Source organism: Vicugna pacos, unplaced genomic scaffold (genome assembly GCF_048564905.1).
Source record: "Vicugna pacos unplaced genomic scaffold, VicPac4 scaffold_20, whole genome shotgun sequence".
Lineage (NCBI taxonomy): Eukaryota > Metazoa > Chordata > Mammalia > Artiodactyla > Camelidae > Vicugna > Vicugna pacos.
This window is the reverse complement of record NW_027328741.1, coordinates 41,976,924-41,999,641: the sequence shown is the minus strand read 5'-3', so window position 1 is coordinate 41,999,641 and position 22,718 is coordinate 41,976,924. Positions and strand designations below refer to the sequence as shown.

Below are 22,718 nucleotides of genomic sequence, written 5' to 3'. Positions count from 1 at the left end.
TATCCTGAGTGTGAAGAGGCTCCTCCAACTAACAGCAGCAATTGGATCCTAACAGAATCCCTTAGCTTGTATTCCCTGACTGTTTACCAATCCCGGGCTGCGAGGGAATGCTGGGGGTTGGGATTGGAATTCAAGTAGCAGCGAGTGCCCCCCGATGGACCGAGGAACTATTTAGAGGACTTCTCCTTTACAGGGAACACCTGTGATCCTATTCATCTGCGTGGAGTGTGTCTCCACACCTCCCCGCCGCACAAGGTTTGGTTCCGGAGTCCTAAGTATGGGGAAGTTCCTCCAACTGACAGCAGCGCCTGGGTTCAAATTGTATCATTTAGCTTGTCTTCCCTGATGGTTTGCCTATGCCGGAATGCGGGGGAAAGTGAGGTTTTGGCTCTAAATCCAAGTATCTTTGAGTGTGTCTCCATGGGACGTGGAGGTGTTTAACCTACAATCCCGAACCTCAGAATACCTGTGCCCCCTAAATGATATGTTGTCTATGTTTCCCCACCTCCAGCACACACACGAATAAGTGTTCTGTTTTCCTGACTTTGGAGAGGCTTCTGCAACTGAGAGCAGCACCTGGGATCTAAAGAATCCCTTAGTTTCTTTTCCCTGAGTGTTTTCCTTGGCCGGGCTGTGAGCGAAGGTGGGGTTTGCACTCTAATGCCAAGTATTAGCGAGTGCCTCTCTATGGGCAGTGGAGGAGTTTAAGCTACATCTCCCACCTGGGAATACCTGTTCCCCCATAAAATGCGTGGACGCTCTTTCCCCACCTCAAGAACACACACGAAAATGTGTTCTGGTATCCTGACTGTGGAGTGGCTTCTCCAACAGAGAGCAGACCCTGGTTTCTAATAGGATCCCTTAGCTTGTCTTCCCTGAGTGTTTTCCCAGGCCGGGCTGTGAGGGAAAGTGGGGGTTGGGCTCTAAAGCCAAGTAGTAGCCTGTGCCTCTCCATGGGTAGTGGAGCTGTTTAACCTACATCCCCCATCCTGGGAAAACCTGTTTCCACTGAAAGTTGCGTGGGCTCTGTTTCCCCACATATAGCATACACATGAAGTCTTGTTCTGGTATCCTGACTGTGGAGAGGCTCCTCCAACTGACAGCAGCAACTGGGATCTAATAGTATCCCTTAACTTGACTTCCCTGAGTGTTTCCCTAGGCTGGGCTGTTAGCAACGGTGGAGGTTGTGCTCTAAACCAAGTACTAGCGAGTGCCTCTCTATGGGCAGTGGAGGTGTTTAAAAAACATCCCCAACCTGGGTACATCTGTGCCAACAGAAAGATGCGTGGACTATGTTTCCCCATCTCCAGCACACACACGAAGACTTGTTCTGGTATCCTGAGTGTGGGGAGGCTCCTGCAAATGACAGCAGTGCCTGGGTTCTAATAGAATCCCTTAGCTTGTATTCACTGAGTGTTTCCCTAAGCTGGGCTGCGAGGGAATATGGGTTTTGGTCTTGGAGTCCAAGAAGCATCGAATGCCCCCTGATGGACTGAGGAAGTACTTAGAGGAGTTCTCCCTAACGGGGAACAACTGTGTCCCCATTCATCTGCGTGGAATGGAGCTCCATACCTCCCCCCAACACAAGGCTTGGTTCCGGAATCCTGGATTTGAGGATATTCCTCCAACTGATAGCAGCGCCTGGCTTCTAATAGAATCCCTTAGCTTGTCTTCCCTGAGTGTTTTCCTAGGCCGGTCTTACAGGGAATGTGGGGGTTGGGCTCTAAGCCAAGTATTGGCGTGTGCCTCTCTATGGGCAGCGGAGGTTTTTAGCCGGTATCCCCCAGCCTGGGAACACATGTGCCCCCAGAAAATGTGTGGACTCTGTTTCCCCACCTCCAGCACACACACGAAGTCAAATACGGTGGAATGACTGCTGTTATTTTAGGTTCTACAAACTCTTAAATGGATTGATTTCTATCTCCATTATACAAGCACTCCTGGGTAACCTTTATATTCATGTGAGGATCAAAAGAGTACTCATTAATACTATTACCATACTTCTACTGAATTAACTCTTCTGTAACAGTATAATGGCCACACTTCTTAACAACTGCCTCTGTAAGGGTCTTGTAAGTCACAAATATTTATTATAAAGAAATTATATAAAAAATAATAACAATTACAACAACTATGTTGTTTATAACGATGATAGTGTTAGCATCTCCCTCTCATATTAAACAATACCCATCACTGGATTCCTTAGGAAGCAACGCCAATGCATTTTTGGACTCTTCTAAGTCTTCACCCAATGAAGCCTTTTTACTCACGCTGGTCCACCACAGCCAGAATTGCTGTTACTTTCATGGTTGACTGCCACGCTGTGATGTTCTGGGCTTTTTCTGGCACCATGCATCTATAATTTGTAGTCAAGTTTCCACGTACCGAGTCTGATTTCCAATATATTGTTCTCCAGAGCCAACAGAGGGGCCACTGGAAAGAGGCCACAAATAATCTGGTGAACCCAAACTGAATACCTGTTTAAGGAATGGACACATAACATGGAGTGGTAGACGGATGGAAGGACAACATCAATTCCTTTACTCCTGTAAAGAGAGAGGGGCAAATGGTGAACTAAATCCCAAAGAGAAAACACATTCACGGTAATAATAATGTTTAACAGTGAAAGAATCCAAACAAAAGGCAAATATAATATCTCTGGGAAGAAGACTTATTTCAAACTGTTTCTTTCACGTATATACCCTTAGTAGGAATAACATACTTAAAAATCTTCAACCAACCATAGTTATTTGCTCATAATAAACTTGGGAATCTTGAAGCATATTATTCACTCTCAGTGTTGAAATAATGCAATCTTGGAAGATGATTTGTAATTGAGGATTAAAAAAAGAATATTGTGGATTTATCTAACAATTTAAATAGAAATAAGAAATGTACCTTTGGGAAAGCTCTGCATAGAGAATGTTGGAGGAAATGCACTGAAAATAGGCAAGTGAGCAAGCTCCCTTGAGTCTGGGAAGGTGAGTGCAGCACATTCAGAGAGTCTATGAAGTTATTACAAGTCACAGAAAGGTATGCAATTAAAGTGTCTTCCTAAGAAAAATATTCTTATTCAGGAATTTTTATCTTGATATTTCTATAGTCTGTGTGGTCACAGGAAGTCAAAGTTGTGGTGGTGGCTTAGAAGTTCTTTTCTCTCTGTCTGTAATTTACAGGGCATTGCTACAGGTGGGGCAGCAGAGATCTGCGGTAAGCTATTCCATGGGGTGGGGGAGCAGTTAGAAATGATAAGGCCAGAAATCCAAAAGACTTTTAGACCCTCCCCTCCTAACTGGCAGACCTTTAAAGTAAACTAGCACAGGTATGTAACTAAGCCAGAAGATGAGAGGCAAATTTAAAGTCCATTTACTGTTACTGATCAGTCAAGGGGTAGGGACCACTCTGGCCAGGAACGGCAAGACCGTGGATGGGGTGGATGTGTAGGAGGAGCTGACATTTGCTTGTGACCTGAGAGGCAGGGGTGTGTTGCATAAAAGCCGACAGTGCTGGAAAGATGCAGTAGGTCCACAGCCCAAAAGGAGCTGTCATATTCAGGGAGGTCAGAGAGCAAGAACCAGAGTTAGTGATGCCACAGAGTCAGCAGTGTGGCAGCAGTGATATCAGTATCTGTGTCCATAACCCACCTAACCCTACATGAACTCATCTGCCTACAGGGGGCAGGTAAGTAGCAGAAATGTGTGGAGTGGGTGCAGCCACTGGCAAATTGGCAAGTGGACATCCTAAGGTAACACACTGCTCACAGTCACCATATTGGAAAGAGTGCCCCACACTGTCAGATCTCCTTCTCATTGCCAGAAATTAGGAGTTTATTAGCAATCAACCCAGTTAAAAACCCAGAAAAGATATCATTATAATGACAACAAAGGCACAGACTATTCAGAAATAAATTAATTAAAAATGTTAAGATGATTCTGATAAATGACTTAAAAAAAAGAAAAAAAATATGATGATTGAATGAGCAGTAGAATGCACCATACTCTTCATTGGGCAGACTCAAGCTTGGGGGACATAGAACATTATTTCTCCAAAGTAAATTTAGAATCTGAATGCAAATTTAGTTAATAATCCAAAATGGATTTAAGAAAAATATCTGAAGGGTGATCGTATTGTTCTTCCAGAAATATACACAAATATACAAATAAAATAATGAGGAGGGAAGTTTGAACTTGCAGTGTTAGGGATATTCTGGAAAAAGATTAAATAGGACCAACTCTAGGAGGCATTAATCTATGGTCGTGGAAAAAGTATAGAAATAGTGCACTGAGAGTATGAATGTAATACAATGCATTTCAAGAATAGACGTGGATATATTTGAGATTTTAGTAATATTATAAAACTGACACTTCAAATCAGTGGATTCAAGTACTGGAGTAATTAGCTAAATCATTGGAAGACCTGGCACAGTGTCCTCACTTTTGTTATTAAAATAAATTCCAGATAATTTATTAATTAAAAAATAAAATACCAGAAATAACCCAACATGATTTAATCTGTTCAGATATTCAAACGAGAAGAACTTTCTAAAAAGCTTTTGGAACAAAGACCAATAACAGCAAAGGCCTAGGAACTCATCAAGGCCAGAAACGCCCACTGTAAAACAAAACTAACCCTCGCCCAACCCTCTCTCACGGCCCTGTGTTGCTCTCTGATACTTTCTACTCTTTCTTCTTCCCTTTAAAGTCCAGTCTCTTGGAGAAGTGCCTGCGCTGATGACTCCTCCAGGGCTCGGAGCCCTGCATCCCCCACGGCCCTCACCGCGGCACTGAGACAGGAGTTGCACTGCCGGTGGCTGCGTGTTTCAAACCAGTGGGCATTCTCAGCTCCTGTTTATTTGATTACCAGGTAGCTTTTTCCATGGACAAATATTTTCCTCTCAGTGGAGTGTTTTCCCCCCTTAATTTTTGTTTTACTTAAATAAATTTAAAAAGCCCAGGCAGAAAAGTGTGTGTGCACATATGCACACACACAGATACACACAGATCTGTTTTTTAAAGGCTACCTTAGTCCTCCTCCTCCCTTTCCCCAGTCTCGGCAATTAAAGGTGGGAATTAGCCCTTGCTTTTTTGCTCCACAAACCCCCCGTTTCTCACTATGCTCCCTTTAGTCAGTGTTCAAATCCCTCTTAAGCCAGGTTACAGCCTTCTCTGTGTTGCCTCAACTAGCTTTCTCCCAACTGCTCTGCTATTCTTCTCTCTCTTGGTGGATTTCTCGTCTCCCATTTGCCATGTTCATGGCCCTTTTCCCAGGGCCTCGTCTTCAGTCCTCCGCCTGGCAGGACTGAATCGCCCCCACGGCCTCACCCACAGCTCCTCTGAGCTCCTGACTGGTGAATCCAGCTTAACAACAGACATCACCCCTCAGATGTCCCATAGACACTTTGCACTCAAACTGCCACACACAGAACCATCTTGAAATCAGCTCTTCCCCTTACACTGCCCCTGCAGATCCTCTTTCAAGATGGGTCACTGGAAAGTCACCTCAGCAGCTCTGCGGCCCGCCGCCCCAGCCCTGCAGTCCCTACTGCAGCAGTCATCACTTCTGCCTCCCATGTCCCTCTCCCTCTGCCCAGGGCCTCTCTGCAGGCGTGTGACACTTGTTGTCTGGGTTACCTGGGTTGTTCCCAAAACATCATTTCCCCCCAAAGTATGGGCCTCTCCCAAAAATAGTATCTTCCATTCTGCTGCTAGAATAACCAGATATTCTTCAACATAAATATTATGCAATTCTCTTACTTACAAATATTCCAATATATACCTGTTTCATTAAGGATACATTCAAGTCTAAGCACACAAGGCCCATCGTGACAGAGGCCATGTGCACCTGATATTCCCACCTATGGATCCTTTGTTCTAGCCCTACTTGTTGTTCTTCAGTCTAGCCAAGCCAGTTCATGCCATGTACACTTATGTCTCTACCTCTCTGCATGAAGTGTCCACTCCCTCTACCACACATTAGAGAGCTAACTTCCTTTCACCTTTCAAAATTCAGTTCAAATATTTCTAGCTCTAGGAAGTCCAATTTGTGTTCACCTGGTTAGCAATCCATCAACTACTCGCCAAGTCTCGCCTGGCCTGGGGAGTGCAGACACCAAGTCTTATCTGTCTTGGTCTCCCCAGCAGCTGATACAGTGTTTGGCATAGCAGGTGCTCAGTGTTTTTTGGATAGATAAACGAATGAATCGGTAAAGAGATGAGAGGTCTACAATCCCCCCCAGTTACTCAGCTGCCATTTTGGGAAGTTCATTCTGCAGAGTTAAGGAAATGTCAGTGCAGGTGGTGGGCAGACAGAACAGAGGTGAGGGCGTGGGGGAGACAGGCCTGGTCCTGGAGAGTGCAGGAAGGCGTGGGTGGGATAGCACTGGAGAGAGAGGGAATGGACGGTTCGGGTGCAAGGAGATGTTGAAGAACAACTGATATTAACTGCAATAAATTAAATGGAGAACATAATATATGAAGGGAAGATCAAGTTAACACAGCAAGGGTGGAAAAGGCAGTACCAGAGACAAAGAGCTCTCACTTCATCCCTCACAGCATTTCACTTATGGCGCCCGCCCTCTGGGAAGGCAGCGTCAAATTTTTGAGAGACTGGTGTTTGTGCTGTGGGTGCTCTAAGTGCAAAACGGTATCTTATGGCTTCCAGATTTTAAGACTGATAGATTATTTCTCTTATGTCCCATGTCTGAGTTCTCAGACAGCAGGATCTTTAGCTGGTGTGGGGAGAGCTATTGTGGTTAACAACTCAGGGTTACTCTAATAATCTCAAAGGACAGTGGGGAATTCACTAAAACAAATAAAAGAGAAATTTCACTCAGAAAAAGCCATATGCCATATAGAACCTTGTGGGGGCCTTGGGGGCAATATTACCACCAACTCATCTAACAGTTTTATGTGAGTGTGCTGAAACTCCAAGCTCAAGTCACTTAAACACATATGAGGCCCAGGGTCCAGGCTGTGGTGCTCCAGACAATGACGGGAGGATGAAAAGCCTGACTACAGCCTCCGACAGGATCAGTCCAGCCACGAAGCACAATGGACACGGACACGATCATGCACCATCAAGACAAGAATCAAGTGCAATTCATGCCTAGACAGGAGAGCAGATAATCTCTAAAAAGTGGAGAGGTCCCTGCCAAGGCTTGGCAAGAGTCCTTCCAGGCAGAAAAGCAGAGAAAGATACTTCAGGCGAAGGAGACTAGGGTTGGTGGCTGGGTGCGAGGCCTAACGAAGCACAGGTGGAGGACTCCAGGGTCATCTGTCAGTAGCTGTTCCCCTTCAGCAGCTAAGAGGCATAACTAAAAAGGCAGGTGGGGTGACATTAATGATCATGGGAAAAACTGGGAGGAGGAAACTGAGGTCAGGAGATCACCACCAAAGGCAATTTATTTTAGAGGAACAAAAATAATTCAAAAAGCACTTGGAAATTCTACCTCCCATGAATGAAAAGAACACAATATAAGTTTCACTCCAGCGTTGAATACAGAAAAACAGACTGCCTACTCTCAGAAATGGATTCAATTTTCTAATTCGTCAGGGATTATTTAGATAATAGGAAAACAAATAAATCTGAACAATCTCTCTAGAATAGCTGTTACTCCATCCTGTTATGTAGGGAGAATGTAATTTAGGAAAAAGTAAACTCCCTCTATCTGTAGACTTATAAACAGGAAGCACAAAGGGGTGCCTTTGCAGACATGAACCCGCATGCATAAATGCAAAGCCTATTGACCCAAATCCTTTCTTGTCTCCTAAGCTTAAAAAAAAAAAAACTACTTCAAGGCAGTGGTGAGCTGAAAGGGCTCAGATACAAAACGTGCACTTCATCAGCCTTCTAGTAGATAAAAGTGCGCCATGCATAATAGAAAAGATAACGTTTCCTATGGAAATCTATTTTGAGATGCAACAATTTAAAGGCAAATGAGAGCTCAAAACCAAGTTCAACCAAAGAGAAACCAAGCCCAAACAAATGTACAGAAATGGACAAAGACATTGGAGAAGGAGGGGATGTGTGATCTACCGATACTCCAGATCAACAAATTCATCTTGAATTCAAGCCAGTGATGTGCCATGAGGTCACTCAAGGAATCAGGCAGAAACCATATCAAAGGCAGGTGTGAGATGTGGAAGGGGTGACCCTGTGAACCTTGCTGCAATGAGGCAGGATGCCCTTGCGGGCTTTCTGCACAGGCCGGCTGGCTCACATGACTCTGTTTAGAAGGATATCAGCCAGCAGCTGTGCCTCACGGGCTACAGCCCGAGCTGAGTCACATCTAGTAACGGTTCTGAGTTCATCTTCAAACGACATGACCAGAAGGATCTGAGAATCAATGGTGGAGACGTATCTGAATGAGTATTCCATTTCATTCCTTGGCAGTAAACATTCAGCTTTGTACAACATAAATATTGACAAAGATACACACAGGCACCCTATTTGAAAGCCTGACTGCATAATTGCATCTAATGGAGAAAAGTGGGCTCCGTGTCGGTATGCTAGGTCATTGTTTGGTTCGGTAACCGATGCTTCTGAGACCCAAAGCATATTCTAGTATAACCGACAGCACAGAAATCTCCACTGATGACTTACTCATTTCAGGGTATTCATAAAATAACCCCAGTTTGCCCATGGGATACAGACGGTTGTCCCATTCCCATCGTGGGGTGGTCTGTTCTGCTTCTGGAACTGTGGCACCATTAGATTAATGACCCAGCTGTCAAACAGATCAAATTGTAAGGCAGGATATTATCAGACCAAGGTCATAAAAGTATTACTGACATTTCAAGCTGAACACATCATCTTCCCAAGAATTTAATTTCTTGTTTTCAGGATAAATTTCTTTTTATTGCTGCCTCCCTACCCTCAAAAATTGTGAAAACTAGTCCTGACCACGTACCTTGGGTTTACCAAAATTGTAACGACTACTGCTACTTTATCTCCTACCTCCTTTTCAGGTGGGCATTTTAGGTTTTAGAAGATGCCTTCCCTCATTTGTCTTTTTTACACCCATTTCTCTGCTATTATCCACCATGGCCTTTCCAGTCTGAAAATCTCACAGAAAATAAGCAAAAGACAGAAATACAGGGTCTGTGAGCCAGTGATAAGTGCTGCAGAGGAAAATAAAGGAGGGTGAGGAATGTGTGCTAGGGAGGAGTGGGGATGGGGCAGTGACCTTTGAATAAGGCAAAGAAGGAAACAAAGGGGTGGGCAGAGGAGGGGCAGAGGGAAAAGTGATTACAGGCCTGGAGGTCTCTCACGCTGGAAAGACAGCATGGAGACTGGTGTGGGCCACAGTGAATAGGAAATAAGTGGTGGTTTTGGGGGTGGAGCCTTAGAGGCTGCCATGAGGATGTGGGCATTTTTCCCTCTGAAGGAATTGCGGAGCCATGGAGGGTCACCGAGCAAAAAAGTGATACTCTAACATTGGATAGAACAGGTCCAAGACCCTAATTTAAGCTGAACAAATCAAGGGCCAGAGAAGTGGAATGCCACCTCAAATTCAGTGCAGAGCTTGAAAGAAACACAGCCTCGACTCGCAGCCCAGTGCTCTGCCCCCTTCTGGATGCTGTCCCACAGAGCTGACTCTAAGGTTATGTTTTTTCCTCACTCAGAGGCTTGTGGGCCAACTGAATGCTTTCCCCTTTTTCAAATGGCAATTTTTCCTGAAAGGAAATCAGAGTTGGCAGTGAAACAAGGCATGGACCTGTAGCCTACATAGCTGTTGTCCCTGAAAGCAACAGCTGGCGCGTGGTTTACTCGTGGAGTTCAGCAGAAGAGACAGAGCAACAACAGACAACTTAGCGTCTGGCTGAGCTTCGACTGACTGCACTGCACGTTTGGATGGATTTCAAATTTGGAGAGTGAGGCGGCTTCACATGAAAGGCAGGTGTATACATCATACATGCCCACACGTCTGTATGCATACACACGTAGACACACACAGAGCATATGATGTGACTTGTAAAGAGCTGCCTCTTCTTGGTTTCCCACGGCCTCTAATCTCAGCATTAAGCTTTCACTGGCCATGCTCCCAGGTTTGCTACGAGATTTCTATGCAATGGAACATGCCCTTCGCTTCACAAACTTTCCCCACTTCTTTCAATGACATTAGGGGAAGAGCAGGGAGCACTGGGAAGTGCTGGGGATATGGACTCGAGATACTCCTGAATCTGAATCCACACTTCATGGCTTATTTTTTATTTAACTTTATTTACATTCAAAATGCAACTGTTGCAGATCTCAGAAGATGATTTACACTCACTGCTATGGCAGAATGTTGCGGTTAGTAGACCCACCACTGGATCCTCTTATTCAACACATTCTTCCAATAATTCAGATATTACTGTATCACAAATGCCCATTTCTATATTTTGATATCTGCTTTCCAGTATAATTATCTTCCTTCTTTATTCTCTAAATCTTATGATTTTAAAACATATTTCTGAGAAGTGTTCCACAGGCACTTTGCATATGGTAATTTGATAAAGAGATCCTGGAGATCAAAACCACATTTAAATCCTGAGATAAACTCAACTGTGTCATATACATGTCTAGGTTTAGTCTGCTTACTTTGTTACTTTGTTTAGTAATTTTTGTTTCAAACAACAAGATCCTTCTGTATAGCACAGGGAACTACACTCAATAACTTTTAATAGCCTATAGTGGAAAAGTATATGACAAGGAATATATATATATATATATATGAATCACTATGCTGTACAGCAAGAATTAACACAATATTGTAAACCAACTATACTTTCAACAAAAAAAGTTGAAATAAAATTGAGAGATGAAACTTCAACTGCCCAGGCTGCTGTCAGGATGAAATGATTCAAAGCAGGCCAGGTATTAGCAACACCCCTGACACATCAAAACCCCATGGGGGATCTTCCTTTTGAGCAGCACTAGCTAACCGGCTGTGGTCACCTGTAAATAGGGTTAAAATCACTTAGACCCTTGGCTTGGGATCACCGTGGCCACAGGGTTGGGGGTCACTGCAGCACCTACGAGAATGATGGGGCCAGCCTGCTGCTGAAGCCGCTCCCCAGGCCGCAGCCCAGAGCACTGCAGGCAGGTCTGAGGTCCGGCCGGGGGCGCGCAGCTCCACAGCCACTCAGAGCCCTGCGGTGGGGGTGGCGCTGGGACCACGCTCGTCCATCACCCTCCCTATCACCCAGACTCGGGATTCTCCTGGGGGAATTTTTCTCTGCCTCATACTTCCTGTCTCAGCCTCTTGTGGAATCCGGTCCATGCCACAGGGAAGCAGGGCTTTAACCCTCCAGGACCTAAATCAATCACGGTATGGATCCAGGGTGAAACTTCCATGTTAAATCACCTGGCGCTCCCTTCTTGTGCTGAAATGCCCTCCCCTGTCGATGGCATTAGATCGTATTAGAAGTCCCGACTTGCTTGACCTTAGCTAAGACTCTGAGCTTCTTGCTCAGTCTTCCTGAGTGGAACCACTCATCTGTGGCAGAAAAGCTTGGGCTCTCGTCTACCTATCATTGTCCACGGTCTTTTGGGTTTTCTGTTGGTTTAAGGTTCTCGTGCAGGGATATCAATTTGCACATGAGAAGCACCTGTAGACATTTAAAAAAATACAGACACTGGATCCTCCCCCCTCTCCAGCCAAGGCTGGAAGCTTTCTTCCTCTAGCAGGGGTTACACAATCATTTCCTTGGGAATTGACCACACATATTGGCATAATCATAGTAAATTGCCCTTTACACTGTGCTTGCCACGTGGCATTTTCTACTTCATGTTGTCTTTTTACCTTCATTATCACATTTAATCCCTGAATTATAGATTATCACCATTTCTGTTGAGGACACTCCTACTTGCTAATCTTGAATACAAGTATCTTTGATTCTCTTAATCTATTTCATTCCTGAGTTTCCTGTTCCTGAATTTAAAGAGTGAATTATGGACACATGTATTTAAGATTCTCTTATTATATTTCTCTGACTCATCCTCTAACCAAATCATATCTGGAGAAGAGAGATTTTCTCTTTTAAACATTTGCTTTTTCTTATTATATAGTAGTGCATACACACAGTGGAAAATGTAGAAAACATATAAAGTAAGAAAATTACAGCCATACATTATCTAAACACCAAAAGACAATGCTATGTCATTTTGGGCATTTAATTATTTTTCTTAATATTTTATCATAAAATTTCCCTAGGAAAGTTGCTTAACCCTGGAATTGTACTAGCCTTTTGTCCAGTACAGAATAACATTCCCAGAAATGACCCCAACATCAAAATATTATGTGAGGCTGGGAAGGCCACAGGGCACTCAGCTTATTCTCTGAGTCCTACAAAGAATGCTGTTAATTCACTGATGTTACGCATTCGATGCCTGTGAGTCACTCACTCACTCAGCTGGCTTGGACTGAGACCTACGTTATACCAGGTGCCAATCCAAGTGCTGGGGAGACCCCAGAGGGAGCCTGGATCACGGCATCACTCTCCTTCTTCATTTACTCCCAGATTCCTACTCAAGAAACCCACATGGGATTGGGGGGGTGGAGGCAGGTGAGATATAGTGAAATTCATTTCATTATGTTCCTTTAGACATATTTGAATAGCATGAATATAGTCGCTAATTTTGATAAGTTTTCTTTTCCCTTCCTATGTATTTTTGAGGATGGGTATAGCTTTGGTGCAGCAAGAGTAATTGATAGATCTTTGGTATGTTAGGATTTTATATGAAAAATTAAGAATGAAACTGCACTTAAACAAAGAGAAGAGGCAGTGAGGAAAACACAAGCCACCCTCGAACTTGGCTACAATTCAGAATTCCTGGTTTTCAAAAAAGGGAATCATAATTCAAAATAAATTCCCTAAATATTTTAGCCCATATTAGAAATACATGGAGGCAAAGTTCAGCTCACTGGAACCTAGAAAAATGTGCTTACTTAAGCGAAGGTATAAACAGACCACAGATACTATAATGCATCCTTTAATTTAAACTAGTTCATGTGAGCAAGTTTCATTTCACATGAATTGCTCAGTACCAGTTTAGGAAATATATCCTTCTTGATTGGTAAAAATAGCTCACGGATAACCAGATTCAACAAAATTTAGTGTTAAATAATTTACTTATTTCCTTCAGGAAATGCTTTTGAGTAATCTGAGTTAAGTATTTCCTCTATCTGATCTATTTCTTTTCACAGAGAAAAGTAGTACTATTTGCACATGACCTACTTTTACTCCTCTGGAAATATCTGACTGTGAGCTCAGGGTAAGTGTTGTCTACTGCACAGTAGGGAAAAAAAAAGATTCATTTCACAGCGAAGATCAGAATCTTTTTTTGAGGGGCGTGGTGAGCTGGGGGACAAGGGAAATGCCTTTGGTTTCGAGACAGACCCCAGGAATCCATACTGAAGCTGAAAGATGAAGCCCTTGTGAAGAAATGTGGAAGGACACACTGACACCCAAAGGTGTTCACTCTGTAAAAACACAAAGAAAGAAAGAAAAAATAATTTAACTGCCCTATAAAGAGAATGGACAGAAACTTGGTAATAAGGGAGAGAGAAGGAAGGTTAGGGAAGGGAGGAGAAACAATGAAAGGGAACTTGGATGCAGTGGGCAGAATAGCAGGTTTCTGGAGCCTACAATGAAGGATGATAAGAAAAAAAGTAAAGTTTAAAAAAGTTACAAAGTTTAAAATAGTTTAAAAATTAAAAAACGAAGTTAAAAAATAAATTTTTTTATAGTGGCATGGAAGATTTTAAAATGATGGAGGTTTTTTATTTCAAAATTCAAGTTGTTTGAGTTTCTCCCCCATTCTCCAAACAACAGTAAGACCTGCTTGTGTAAGTGGTTTTGGGGGACACCACAGAGAGGGGCGAGCTCAGCAGTTAGGTTGGCCAGGAGCAGAATGCTGGTGTAGAAGGCAAGACAGAAGAGAGTTCAACAGTTTCATGAAAACAGAAACTCAAAGCCAGAAATTATCTTAAAAAGGTTAGTGTGGTAGGTAGAAAAATGTCCCCCCCCAATATGTCTATGTCCTTATCCCCAGAACATAGGAAGAGGTCAGATTCCCTGGCAAAGGGTACCTATGGTTGCAGATGTGGTTAAGGTTGCTAACCAGTCGACCCTAAGAGAGACCAGCTGGATTATAGATGTGGGCCCAGTGTAATCACCAGAGTCGTTAAAGGAGGAAGAAGGAGGCAAAAGAGGGGAGAGAGGAGAGGAGATCTGACCACAGGATCAGAGTCAGAGGCACACAAACATGCTGACCTTGAGATTGAGAAAAGAGGTCACTGGCCAAGAGATGGAGGTGGCCTCTGGAAGCCAGAAAAGTCAAAGATACAGGTTCCCCTGAGACCTTCAGAAACAGCCGTGCCAACACTTTGACTTCAGCAGGCTTCTGCGTTCAAGAAAACTACAAGTTTAAATTTGTGTTGTTTAGTGGAGACTTTTTCTTTTTTCTTCCTACTACCATGACGTTTGGGGATACTAGTTACAACAGCAACAAAAAGCGAATACAGTAAGCTCCTTGAAATGTTTAGAAATTGCAGATAACACTGGACTGTCCACTTTGATGTGGGATTGGGCTTATGTGAAAATCAAAAGGACAGTGTGACCTTGGCTAACATCTGCTTTTCTCATTTTTAGGAAGAGAACAATAAGTCAAAATCTCTGTAGTTATTATTTTAGACAAGTGTTTCTTAAAACGTTATGTAACCCTGTGCCTTAGGAACCCAAGAGAGTCTCTGTTCTTAGACGAACATGGATTCAGAGAGATAGGGTTTTACATCTGAGTCCCACAGTGGTCTCTTATTGGCAATGAGAGCTTGGGCAAATCAGTTACCCTCTTTAAGCCACAGGATCTTCATTTGCAAAAGGAAGATAAGAATAAGGATTGTTTGGGTGATTAAATTGTACACACACACACACACGCACACATACATATATGTACAACATTTAATACAGTGACTAGCACATACTAGGCACTCAACAAATTCCTGTTATGGATTTTTAAATGCATATATAAAAGGAGGAGAAATTTGCAGGAAGTTGTGGGAAAACTTAGTTCATGGCCCCAAAATGGGCCATCTCTCAATGGGCTCTGATCAGTCAGTCCCCAGTGGTGGGCTAATAAGCAGAGACTATAGCACTTGAGGATTTATGTTAAACATAAAAAGGAAGGCATTTAAACATAATTATTAAACAGCAGGTACGTTTATACTGTTGGCTGTATCATCCTATCTGGAGAGCTTTAATAAGCAGAGAGTCTCCCCTGTTCTAGAGATGGCCAAGCAGGAAAATGACGTGGGTCGGTGGGCCGTTCTCACCCCAAGAACACATGACTGAGTACTCACGGAAGCAACACCTCTTGTATGTTATTCCAGATGGACTGTCCTCCCATGATTATTGTCAGCTGTGTCATCAGTTCAAGGAGACAGCCACTTGGGTCACACTGGAATATTAGAAAGAAAATCTCATTTAAATTTTAGATAGCTCTAACATGAAATAAAGTCATTATTTTATGCCTAAAAAAATCAAAGGAACAGAGAGTAAAGACACTCTTCATTGGGCAACTAAGAGAAAACCTGAAACAGATTAGACTGTCAGAACACAAAGCTGTATTCACACCTCTTCATTTCTGTATTTTTACAGGGAATACATCAGATCTCATGGATAAGTCACAAATCTGCCCTTAAAGAATCTGATGTAGAAACACGAGGAGTAGTAGTTGACAAAATGGAACAAGAGCACCTTCATGGCTGGGTTTTTCTCATAGTCAGTCTGGTCCTTGGGAGCTCTGCAGCTAGAATAAAGAAAAGGTAAGTCTGTAAAACTGTGAACGGCTTTGAGACCCTAATCAAAGCCATGGACACATGAGTTAACACGCTAAATATGTATGTATGTATGTATGTATGTGTGTATATATATATATATATATGCAATTCACACTGTTTTCATATCAGCTGTTTTGAATTTCTTAACATATCCACTATGTTAATTCCAACTGTACACAGTGTTGTAAGAGTTTCTCCCACTAAGAACGCAATATCCCACAAGGCAAAAAAAAAAAAGTCATCCGTTCCTTAAAATTTATAAGCACAACAGTATCCAATGGGCAAGAACTGTCCTCTGTCAGGTGTAATTTGAAAGAAAGCTACTTCTAAACATCCTGCTAAATAATATTCTCTTGTCTCCCTGAACGGCAGTAAGGTAGGACTATTGAAGAAGACAAACAAAACACGGGGCAACTTGCTAGAAGCATTTGGGGAACAGAAAACGGGTCATCCTCCTAGTTCAGAATTTGAATTGGTCTTAGTATTTTCAGAAGATGACCACTGAGCAGACAACTGGGAGAACCACCCAGCCACATGCAATGTGTGGGAAGCACTTAACTTAGGCCGCTAAGCCGCTGGGTGGGATACAAGCCAGAGAGAAGAAACATTTATTATAGAAGCCGCAGCTGATGAGAATGGAGCTACACTAACAGGAACAGCATGGGGGGAAGACACATAAAACTGTGATTATCTGTCCTCTTCGTAACGCACAAGCAAATCTCCCACTGGAACCACGACACTCTTCCACTTATTTGCAATACAGAGACTATTTACTTTCAACAGTAGGGTACATTATCTAATGTAATTGAAATTATTATTAAACACTGACATATTTACACAGAGCTTGGACATTCTAAAGCGTCCTTTGTCCCTTTTACTAATGCAAAAATGGAGCTAATTCACTTCTCATATAGGCTAGAGAAAATAGGTTTGCAGTTGAAGTTAACTAAAGACTGTAATGTACTGCAATTCAAGTTCCTAAAAGATAGTCTCTGTTTTGACCTGGTTCTAAAACTTGTGTAGAAATTATCTCAGCTGCAGGAGGAGCTTACCAGAGTCAGTCATCATGACTGACACGTTCTCATATATGGCGTTCAGGGTCATGAAGATGATAAAACTGATGAGGGAAGCAGTGATGGGCGTGGCCCACCTGCACAGTCAGGTACTTTTGGATTGGGTCTGTTCCACTCAGGTTCTTGGGAAGTTTTGCAGGAAATACAGTGAACACTGAAAGTCCGTAGACAATGATCCCAATAACTGAAGCAATGGTCAACAGGACCTGACAACCCAAAAACCCAGCAGCATGAGACTCACTAATGATCGTATTTTTACACAGAAAACTTGCCCCAACCCAGCTTAAACAGAAAACATGCATGTGTTGTAAACCTCACATAAACGTGAGATGTGATATAAATCACACGTAAATGCATAAGAGACGTGAATATCAGGCATGTTAAATTTTAGGGGAGGAGGAATGAAAGATGTCAAAAAGAATGAGTGCATCCACTAATGTAATACGCTGACAGCAGGAGCCTCTGTGTGCAGGGCGTAGGGAATATATGGGAACTCCAATTTCTGTGAATTTTTCTGTAAACCTAAAACTGCACTAAAGAAGGAAGCCTGTTAAGTATATTTTAATGGGTGAAAATGGGGTAACTATTGGCATGTTCTTTTGAAGGGAAGTCTGTGATAGCAGAACCAATGAAAGTATCCCTTCTACATCTGTAGAATTACTTAGGTTATGAACTAGTTGTAACCCATGAAGGGGATATTCTTCCTTTCAAGGGAGAACCTATCACCGATTCAGGGGTCAGCAGGTACTAGCTGAAGTCTTCATTCTGAATAGGACCAGTGAAGCTGTGAGCATGCCCTGAGGGAAACAGTGGAAGTGACAGCAGGTCTCTGCTGATGAAAGCGTCACATGCTTTTCATACTCATTGAGATCTTAAAGTGGCAGTTATTCCTACTCCCTGCATTTGCACAAGATTCATGTCCCTGATCCACTGTAGATCTGACTGCGTGGACCCAAGGGCAGCGGGGGTGTCTGAAGCATAACTTGCACGTGGCTGATAGGGTTTCAGTTCCTCACTAGGCAGGTTTTTTTCTGGCGACTGAAGAATGCACATTAAAGATCCCATTTTTAAACTGTTTTCCTTCCATCTACCTTCTTGGTCATAGTCCAGAAGCATGTACTCAGTGTCCCTGGCTGCTCCTGATGGCTGCCCCAGAGAGAAAGCTACAAAGAATGTGAATTTCAGGACTAACTGAACCACATCATGTTATTTATAGTAACAGTGGGCCGCTGGCTTGCACCTTCAGGGAGAGCAGTGGGAGTGTTTACAAGCACCTCCCGGAGCCACACTCCTGCATCTGGATCCCAGCCCCGAAGCTAGCTGTGGGGCCTTGTGTAAATTTCTTAACCTCAAGGGGCTTCAATCTCCTCACCCATATAATGGGGGAATAACAATAGCAATTTATAGGACTATTGTGATGAATCAATTATTTACTAATTGTGAAAAAATTTGGAACATTAACCACAGGCATGTGAAAAACTCTACCTAAGTATTAGCTACGAATATGGTGACCAAAGTCTTAAAAAGGTGTTTTTCTTAGTTTTTAAGCCATCAGTTTGTAGAGAAAGCATTTTATTTTCTCCTCTACTCTCTTTCATCATCCTTTTCTTCACAGTTAAGTCTTCATGCTTGTGAAAGGAATAACTTTTTGGTGTGTGTGTGATTAAATGTGAAAATTAGTTAAGGCTGAGAAAAATGTATTATAGAAGGTATATTAAGCCTTCCTCTCTTGTACAGCACATAAAGGCCACTTAAATAGTATGCATTTTTTAAAAGTCTGCATAATAATTTTTTAATTATGTATTAAGTAAACATAATAGTTAAGATTCCTTAAATGCTTACTATTGCTTCAGCACACATCTATTTTTCAAAATCCTCACAATCACCCTGTGGGGAAGGTAATATTATATCTCTTTTACAGATGAGGAAATAGAGCCACCTGGAGATGATGCAATTTGCCCCAAATGAAGCAACTTTAAGTGAAAGTACTGAAATACTCAGAGAACCCAAAGACACACTAACTGTATAGCACTGTCTCCTACATGGTCTGTAAAATCAATTCTAATTCATTTCAGAACTTTTACAAACTTGACACATTTCCATTATTCTTTGAAACACTTAATGGGTTCAATATTTCTTAAGAAACAGGAAAGCTTTCCATTCTCCTTCCTCAAGTTTCTTCTTATTTATCATCTTTTCTGATCATAAATTTAACATTTGCTCATTAAAGAAAATTTGAAAGTACTCAGTAGTGGACAGAACTGCTGTCCTGGATCTGTCCCCAGTCTTAGAAGAGGACCCAGAACTTGCTTTAGGATAAGTAACCTCCATTTTGTTTCTAGTCCTGTGATTTAAGCTCGATTGACCCACTCTTTCTGAAGCACCAGAAGTAGATCTCAGTTGGTTTAAGACAAATAATACCCCTCATTCTATTGGCCTCGCACATGATTGGAGAATTGGCAAATAACCCAGGAAGAGCCACTATTATGTGAGGAGATACGTGCTGGTGCCCATGTGAATCATAAGCTTCCTCTATCAAGAGAGGAAGCTGCCAAAAGAGACCTGTCTTGGTTTGGATGGATGATCTGGGATACTGAGTGCCCAGAAGCATCATGCTGAGACATCTTTAGATACAGAATGAAGACAGGACAAAAGCAGCCCTTGACATCATCTAGGCTAGAGTATCTCTCCTTGACTGAAGCCAGACCTCAGACCTGAGGTTTTCATTTACAGGAACCAATAAATCCCACACATCCCCATTTTTTGGTTGTTGTTTAAACACATTGGAGATTGATTTTGTCACCTACAATCAAAAGACTCCAACTCTGAAAATGAATAAAAAATAATAATGAATAATGCTTCTACCTATAGACATAATTCCTTCAGAACGGTGCATTGTTTGTATATTACAAATCATTTTATATATTAATTTTATTCTCAAATCTATCATAAGCATAACACTTTGACATGTCATAAAATATTTTCATCGACACACTTTTTCGTGGCTGCATACTATTCTACTTTGTGAAGTGTTGGAAGAATATTTTGGCTGAGATTTTATATATATATATATGTCTGTGACTTGCATCCATACTGAATTTTCCCTGCCATTTTGAAATAATTCCTGATTAAAAGTTTTTCAAAGCTGAATTAGTGGATTAAAACATATGAATATTTTTGACTCTTGATATCAACTGCCAGACTGCTTTCTAAGAAGGCTTGAGGAGTACACCAGAAGTTAACACAGCATTGTAAATCAACCATACTTCACAAAAAATTATCCAGTAACCTAGGCATGGGATTGGTGATCACTGTCATTTCATCCTCATAAACAGAGCTGTTTCACTTGAGAGGTGGAAAACTATTTCATTTTGATGTGCACTGAGTGAATTACCATTGAAGTGTGACATCTATTTTTTCCTTTGTGAATGTGTGTTCATCTTCTCTGCCTTCTACGCTCCTGAGATATTTTGATGTTACATTTGAAGTGATCTGAACTCTCTATGTATTGAAGGAATTAGCCCCTTGTCGGATTTGTAAACAAATAACATCCTCTGGTGTTTTGTTTAAAATTAGGATGCTTCTGATGCATGGAAATCTTTGTATACTTTCCTCTGAAACTTACTGTTCATCTAGAGGTTGTATACTCATCCATATTTATTTCTAGTTTTTTTTCTAATTGTGTTACTTTTTAAATGTTTCTGGAATTTATCATAATATATGGTTCACTGTATGATTTCAATCTTTTCTTTTCCCCCCAAGTAGATAACAAGTGCTCCATTCACTGAATAACCTTTATTTATCTCCCTGATTTGTAATGTCTTCCATCTCTTATATTAAATTATTATTGATATCAGAGCCCATATCTGGACTTCCTGCCCTATTTTCTAATCTGGCTATTCTTGAACTAGTAAAACTCTCATTATCTTATTAATTATTATATTACTAATATGATTTTATTCACAATAAACCCAAATCAATTTTATAACTTCTGATATTTTGGAGATATGATCTTTTAATCTAGAATCATGTGATTAAAGAAACTTTTATATCTTTCAGTAGTTTCTACTTTTATTTTTAGATAGTTCCTACTATCCTTTTGTTAGGCTATTCTTAGATATTTTACCTTGGTTGTTACTGTTGGAAAATTTTAGAACCCTTAATGCCTCCATCTGGTCTCTTAATCAGACCCTGGAGAATCCTAAACCACTGATCTGATTTGAACAAATGAGGTGAAAAGAATTGGGGGAAGCACTGTGTACAGAAGAGACTGTGGAACCTCCAGAGTGGCGCCCTGCGTTGGCTCAGATGTTCTCTGGATAAAGTTTTCTCTATGAGACTACATAGTTCCCAGCTTGACTTTCAGTTTTCTCAGCATTTCACATTAGATTTTAAAAGTCTGTGGCAGGTTCTTACACAGAAAATAGCACTTGCACAAAGGTTTATATGTATACACCTTTCCCCGGGTGGTAAATGGAACACGCTCTTCTTCCTAATTAAAAAAGCATGTTCAGTCAATCAAGGGATTACACCAATGAAATGATATTTCTCCTAACTGGTCACTAAATCCTAAACATAATATAAAAAAATAATAATTTTCAGACATAGCCTCCTTATTTGTAAATGCATGGGATTTTTCCTGTTTTTTCTTTTCTTTTCTTTTCTGTTAACGATGTCAAACACACAACAAAATATGTACAGTGTTTGTTTAAATACTATTTTTTGAAAATGCACATGTGAACAGTAAACTGTTTCCCTGCCATGGTCTGAGCACCTGACGAGGCCAAGATTTAAAGCTCTATTCCTTAGTTTGCCTTTGATTTCAGAAGTGACGGTAGTGGCAGCTTAGAGTCTGTGCAGGACAGAAAGTATCACAGGTGTCTGCAGCTAAATGGTCTCCACTGTGTGTTTCTTCGTTGAGCTTTATGTGTTAATTAGCTACAACTATGAAGTTTAAGAGTTTCCATTTTAGAGTTTATATTTAGAATTTTTTAAGAGATGAAATCAGTAAGACTCAAGATTTACCTGGATTATAAAACCAGATATAGTATAATAATAGCTGTAACTAAGTACATGGCCCTTCCTCTGTGCCAGGAAGCCTTCCAAGTAGATTCTGTACATTACTTCGACCCGTCCTTACCACTGTCATGAAGAAGCAACTCTCTTATTCTTATTTTATAGGAAACTATGGCACAGAGAAGATAAGTTGTCCAAAATCACTCAGGAAGCAAGCTGCTGTGTTCAAATATGAATTTAGGCAACTTCATTCGCAAGATCTCACTACCACAAAGCTGGCCTCTCTAAACAATGGAGCATGCTTTCACAAGTAAAGCAAAATACTTCAAATAAAAAACTAAAAAAAAACATAATAAGGAAATTTTTTAAATAAGGAAGAACGATAAAGTTAAATGAGTCTTCATCTTCAATTTTTCAACAAGCATGTTCCAATGAAAATTTAAACTTATTAGCTGGCAATTTTAAATTTAAACTTGGCAGTTTAAATGACCAAAAACTTTTCTTCACTATTTTTTGTATGTTGCCAATATGATAAGTTTTTGTTTTTCAGGACTCAAAAGCATTATGAAAATCTAATTTTGTCTAAGTTTCAGCTTTCATCTCTGAATGTACAGTCTTTCACCAATATATGCTTTACCCCCATCTTCAGTTGTAAACAATGGGAACAATTCATAATGGGGATTATTAGAAGCTTATTACATTGTAAAAGACAGATGTCACTTTCTATTGGTAGCTGAACCTCATTTTTTTCCATTTATAAAAAGAGGAGTTTGACCTGCTCCCTCCAGACTTTTTCAGTGCCAACA

At 41.3% G+C, this 22,718-nt stretch overlaps 1 protein-coding gene across 8 annotated transcripts in view; it reads right to left on the bottom strand.

Annotated features, from left to right (window-relative positions):
• Positions 1 to 2,062: 2,062 nt before the first annotated feature.
• The window catches only part of LOC140693989 (anoctamin-6-like), a 51,162-nt gene continuing 30,506 nt past the window's right edge, over positions 2,063 to 22,718 (bottom strand). For 3 of the 8 annotated variants that reach the window (XR_012069709.1, XR_012069708.1, XR_012069711.1), the window contains 2 exons: positions 15,344 to 15,441; positions 2,369 to 2,546 (listed from right to left, as the gene is read on the bottom strand). Coding sequence is in view for 3 of the 8 variants with exons in the window: in XM_072957490.1 (XP_072813591.1) it covers positions 2,357 to 2,546; positions 13,364 to 13,465; positions 15,344 to 15,441 (390 nt within the window). In the remaining 5 variants the exon portion in view is untranslated. Of the gene's footprint in view, positions 2,547 to 13,363; positions 13,466 to 15,343; positions 15,442 to 15,617; positions 15,793 to 22,718 lie in introns of those variants that run through there. The other 5 variants (XM_072957491.1, XM_072957492.1, XM_072957490.1 and 2 more) reach the window with 4 other exon arrangements.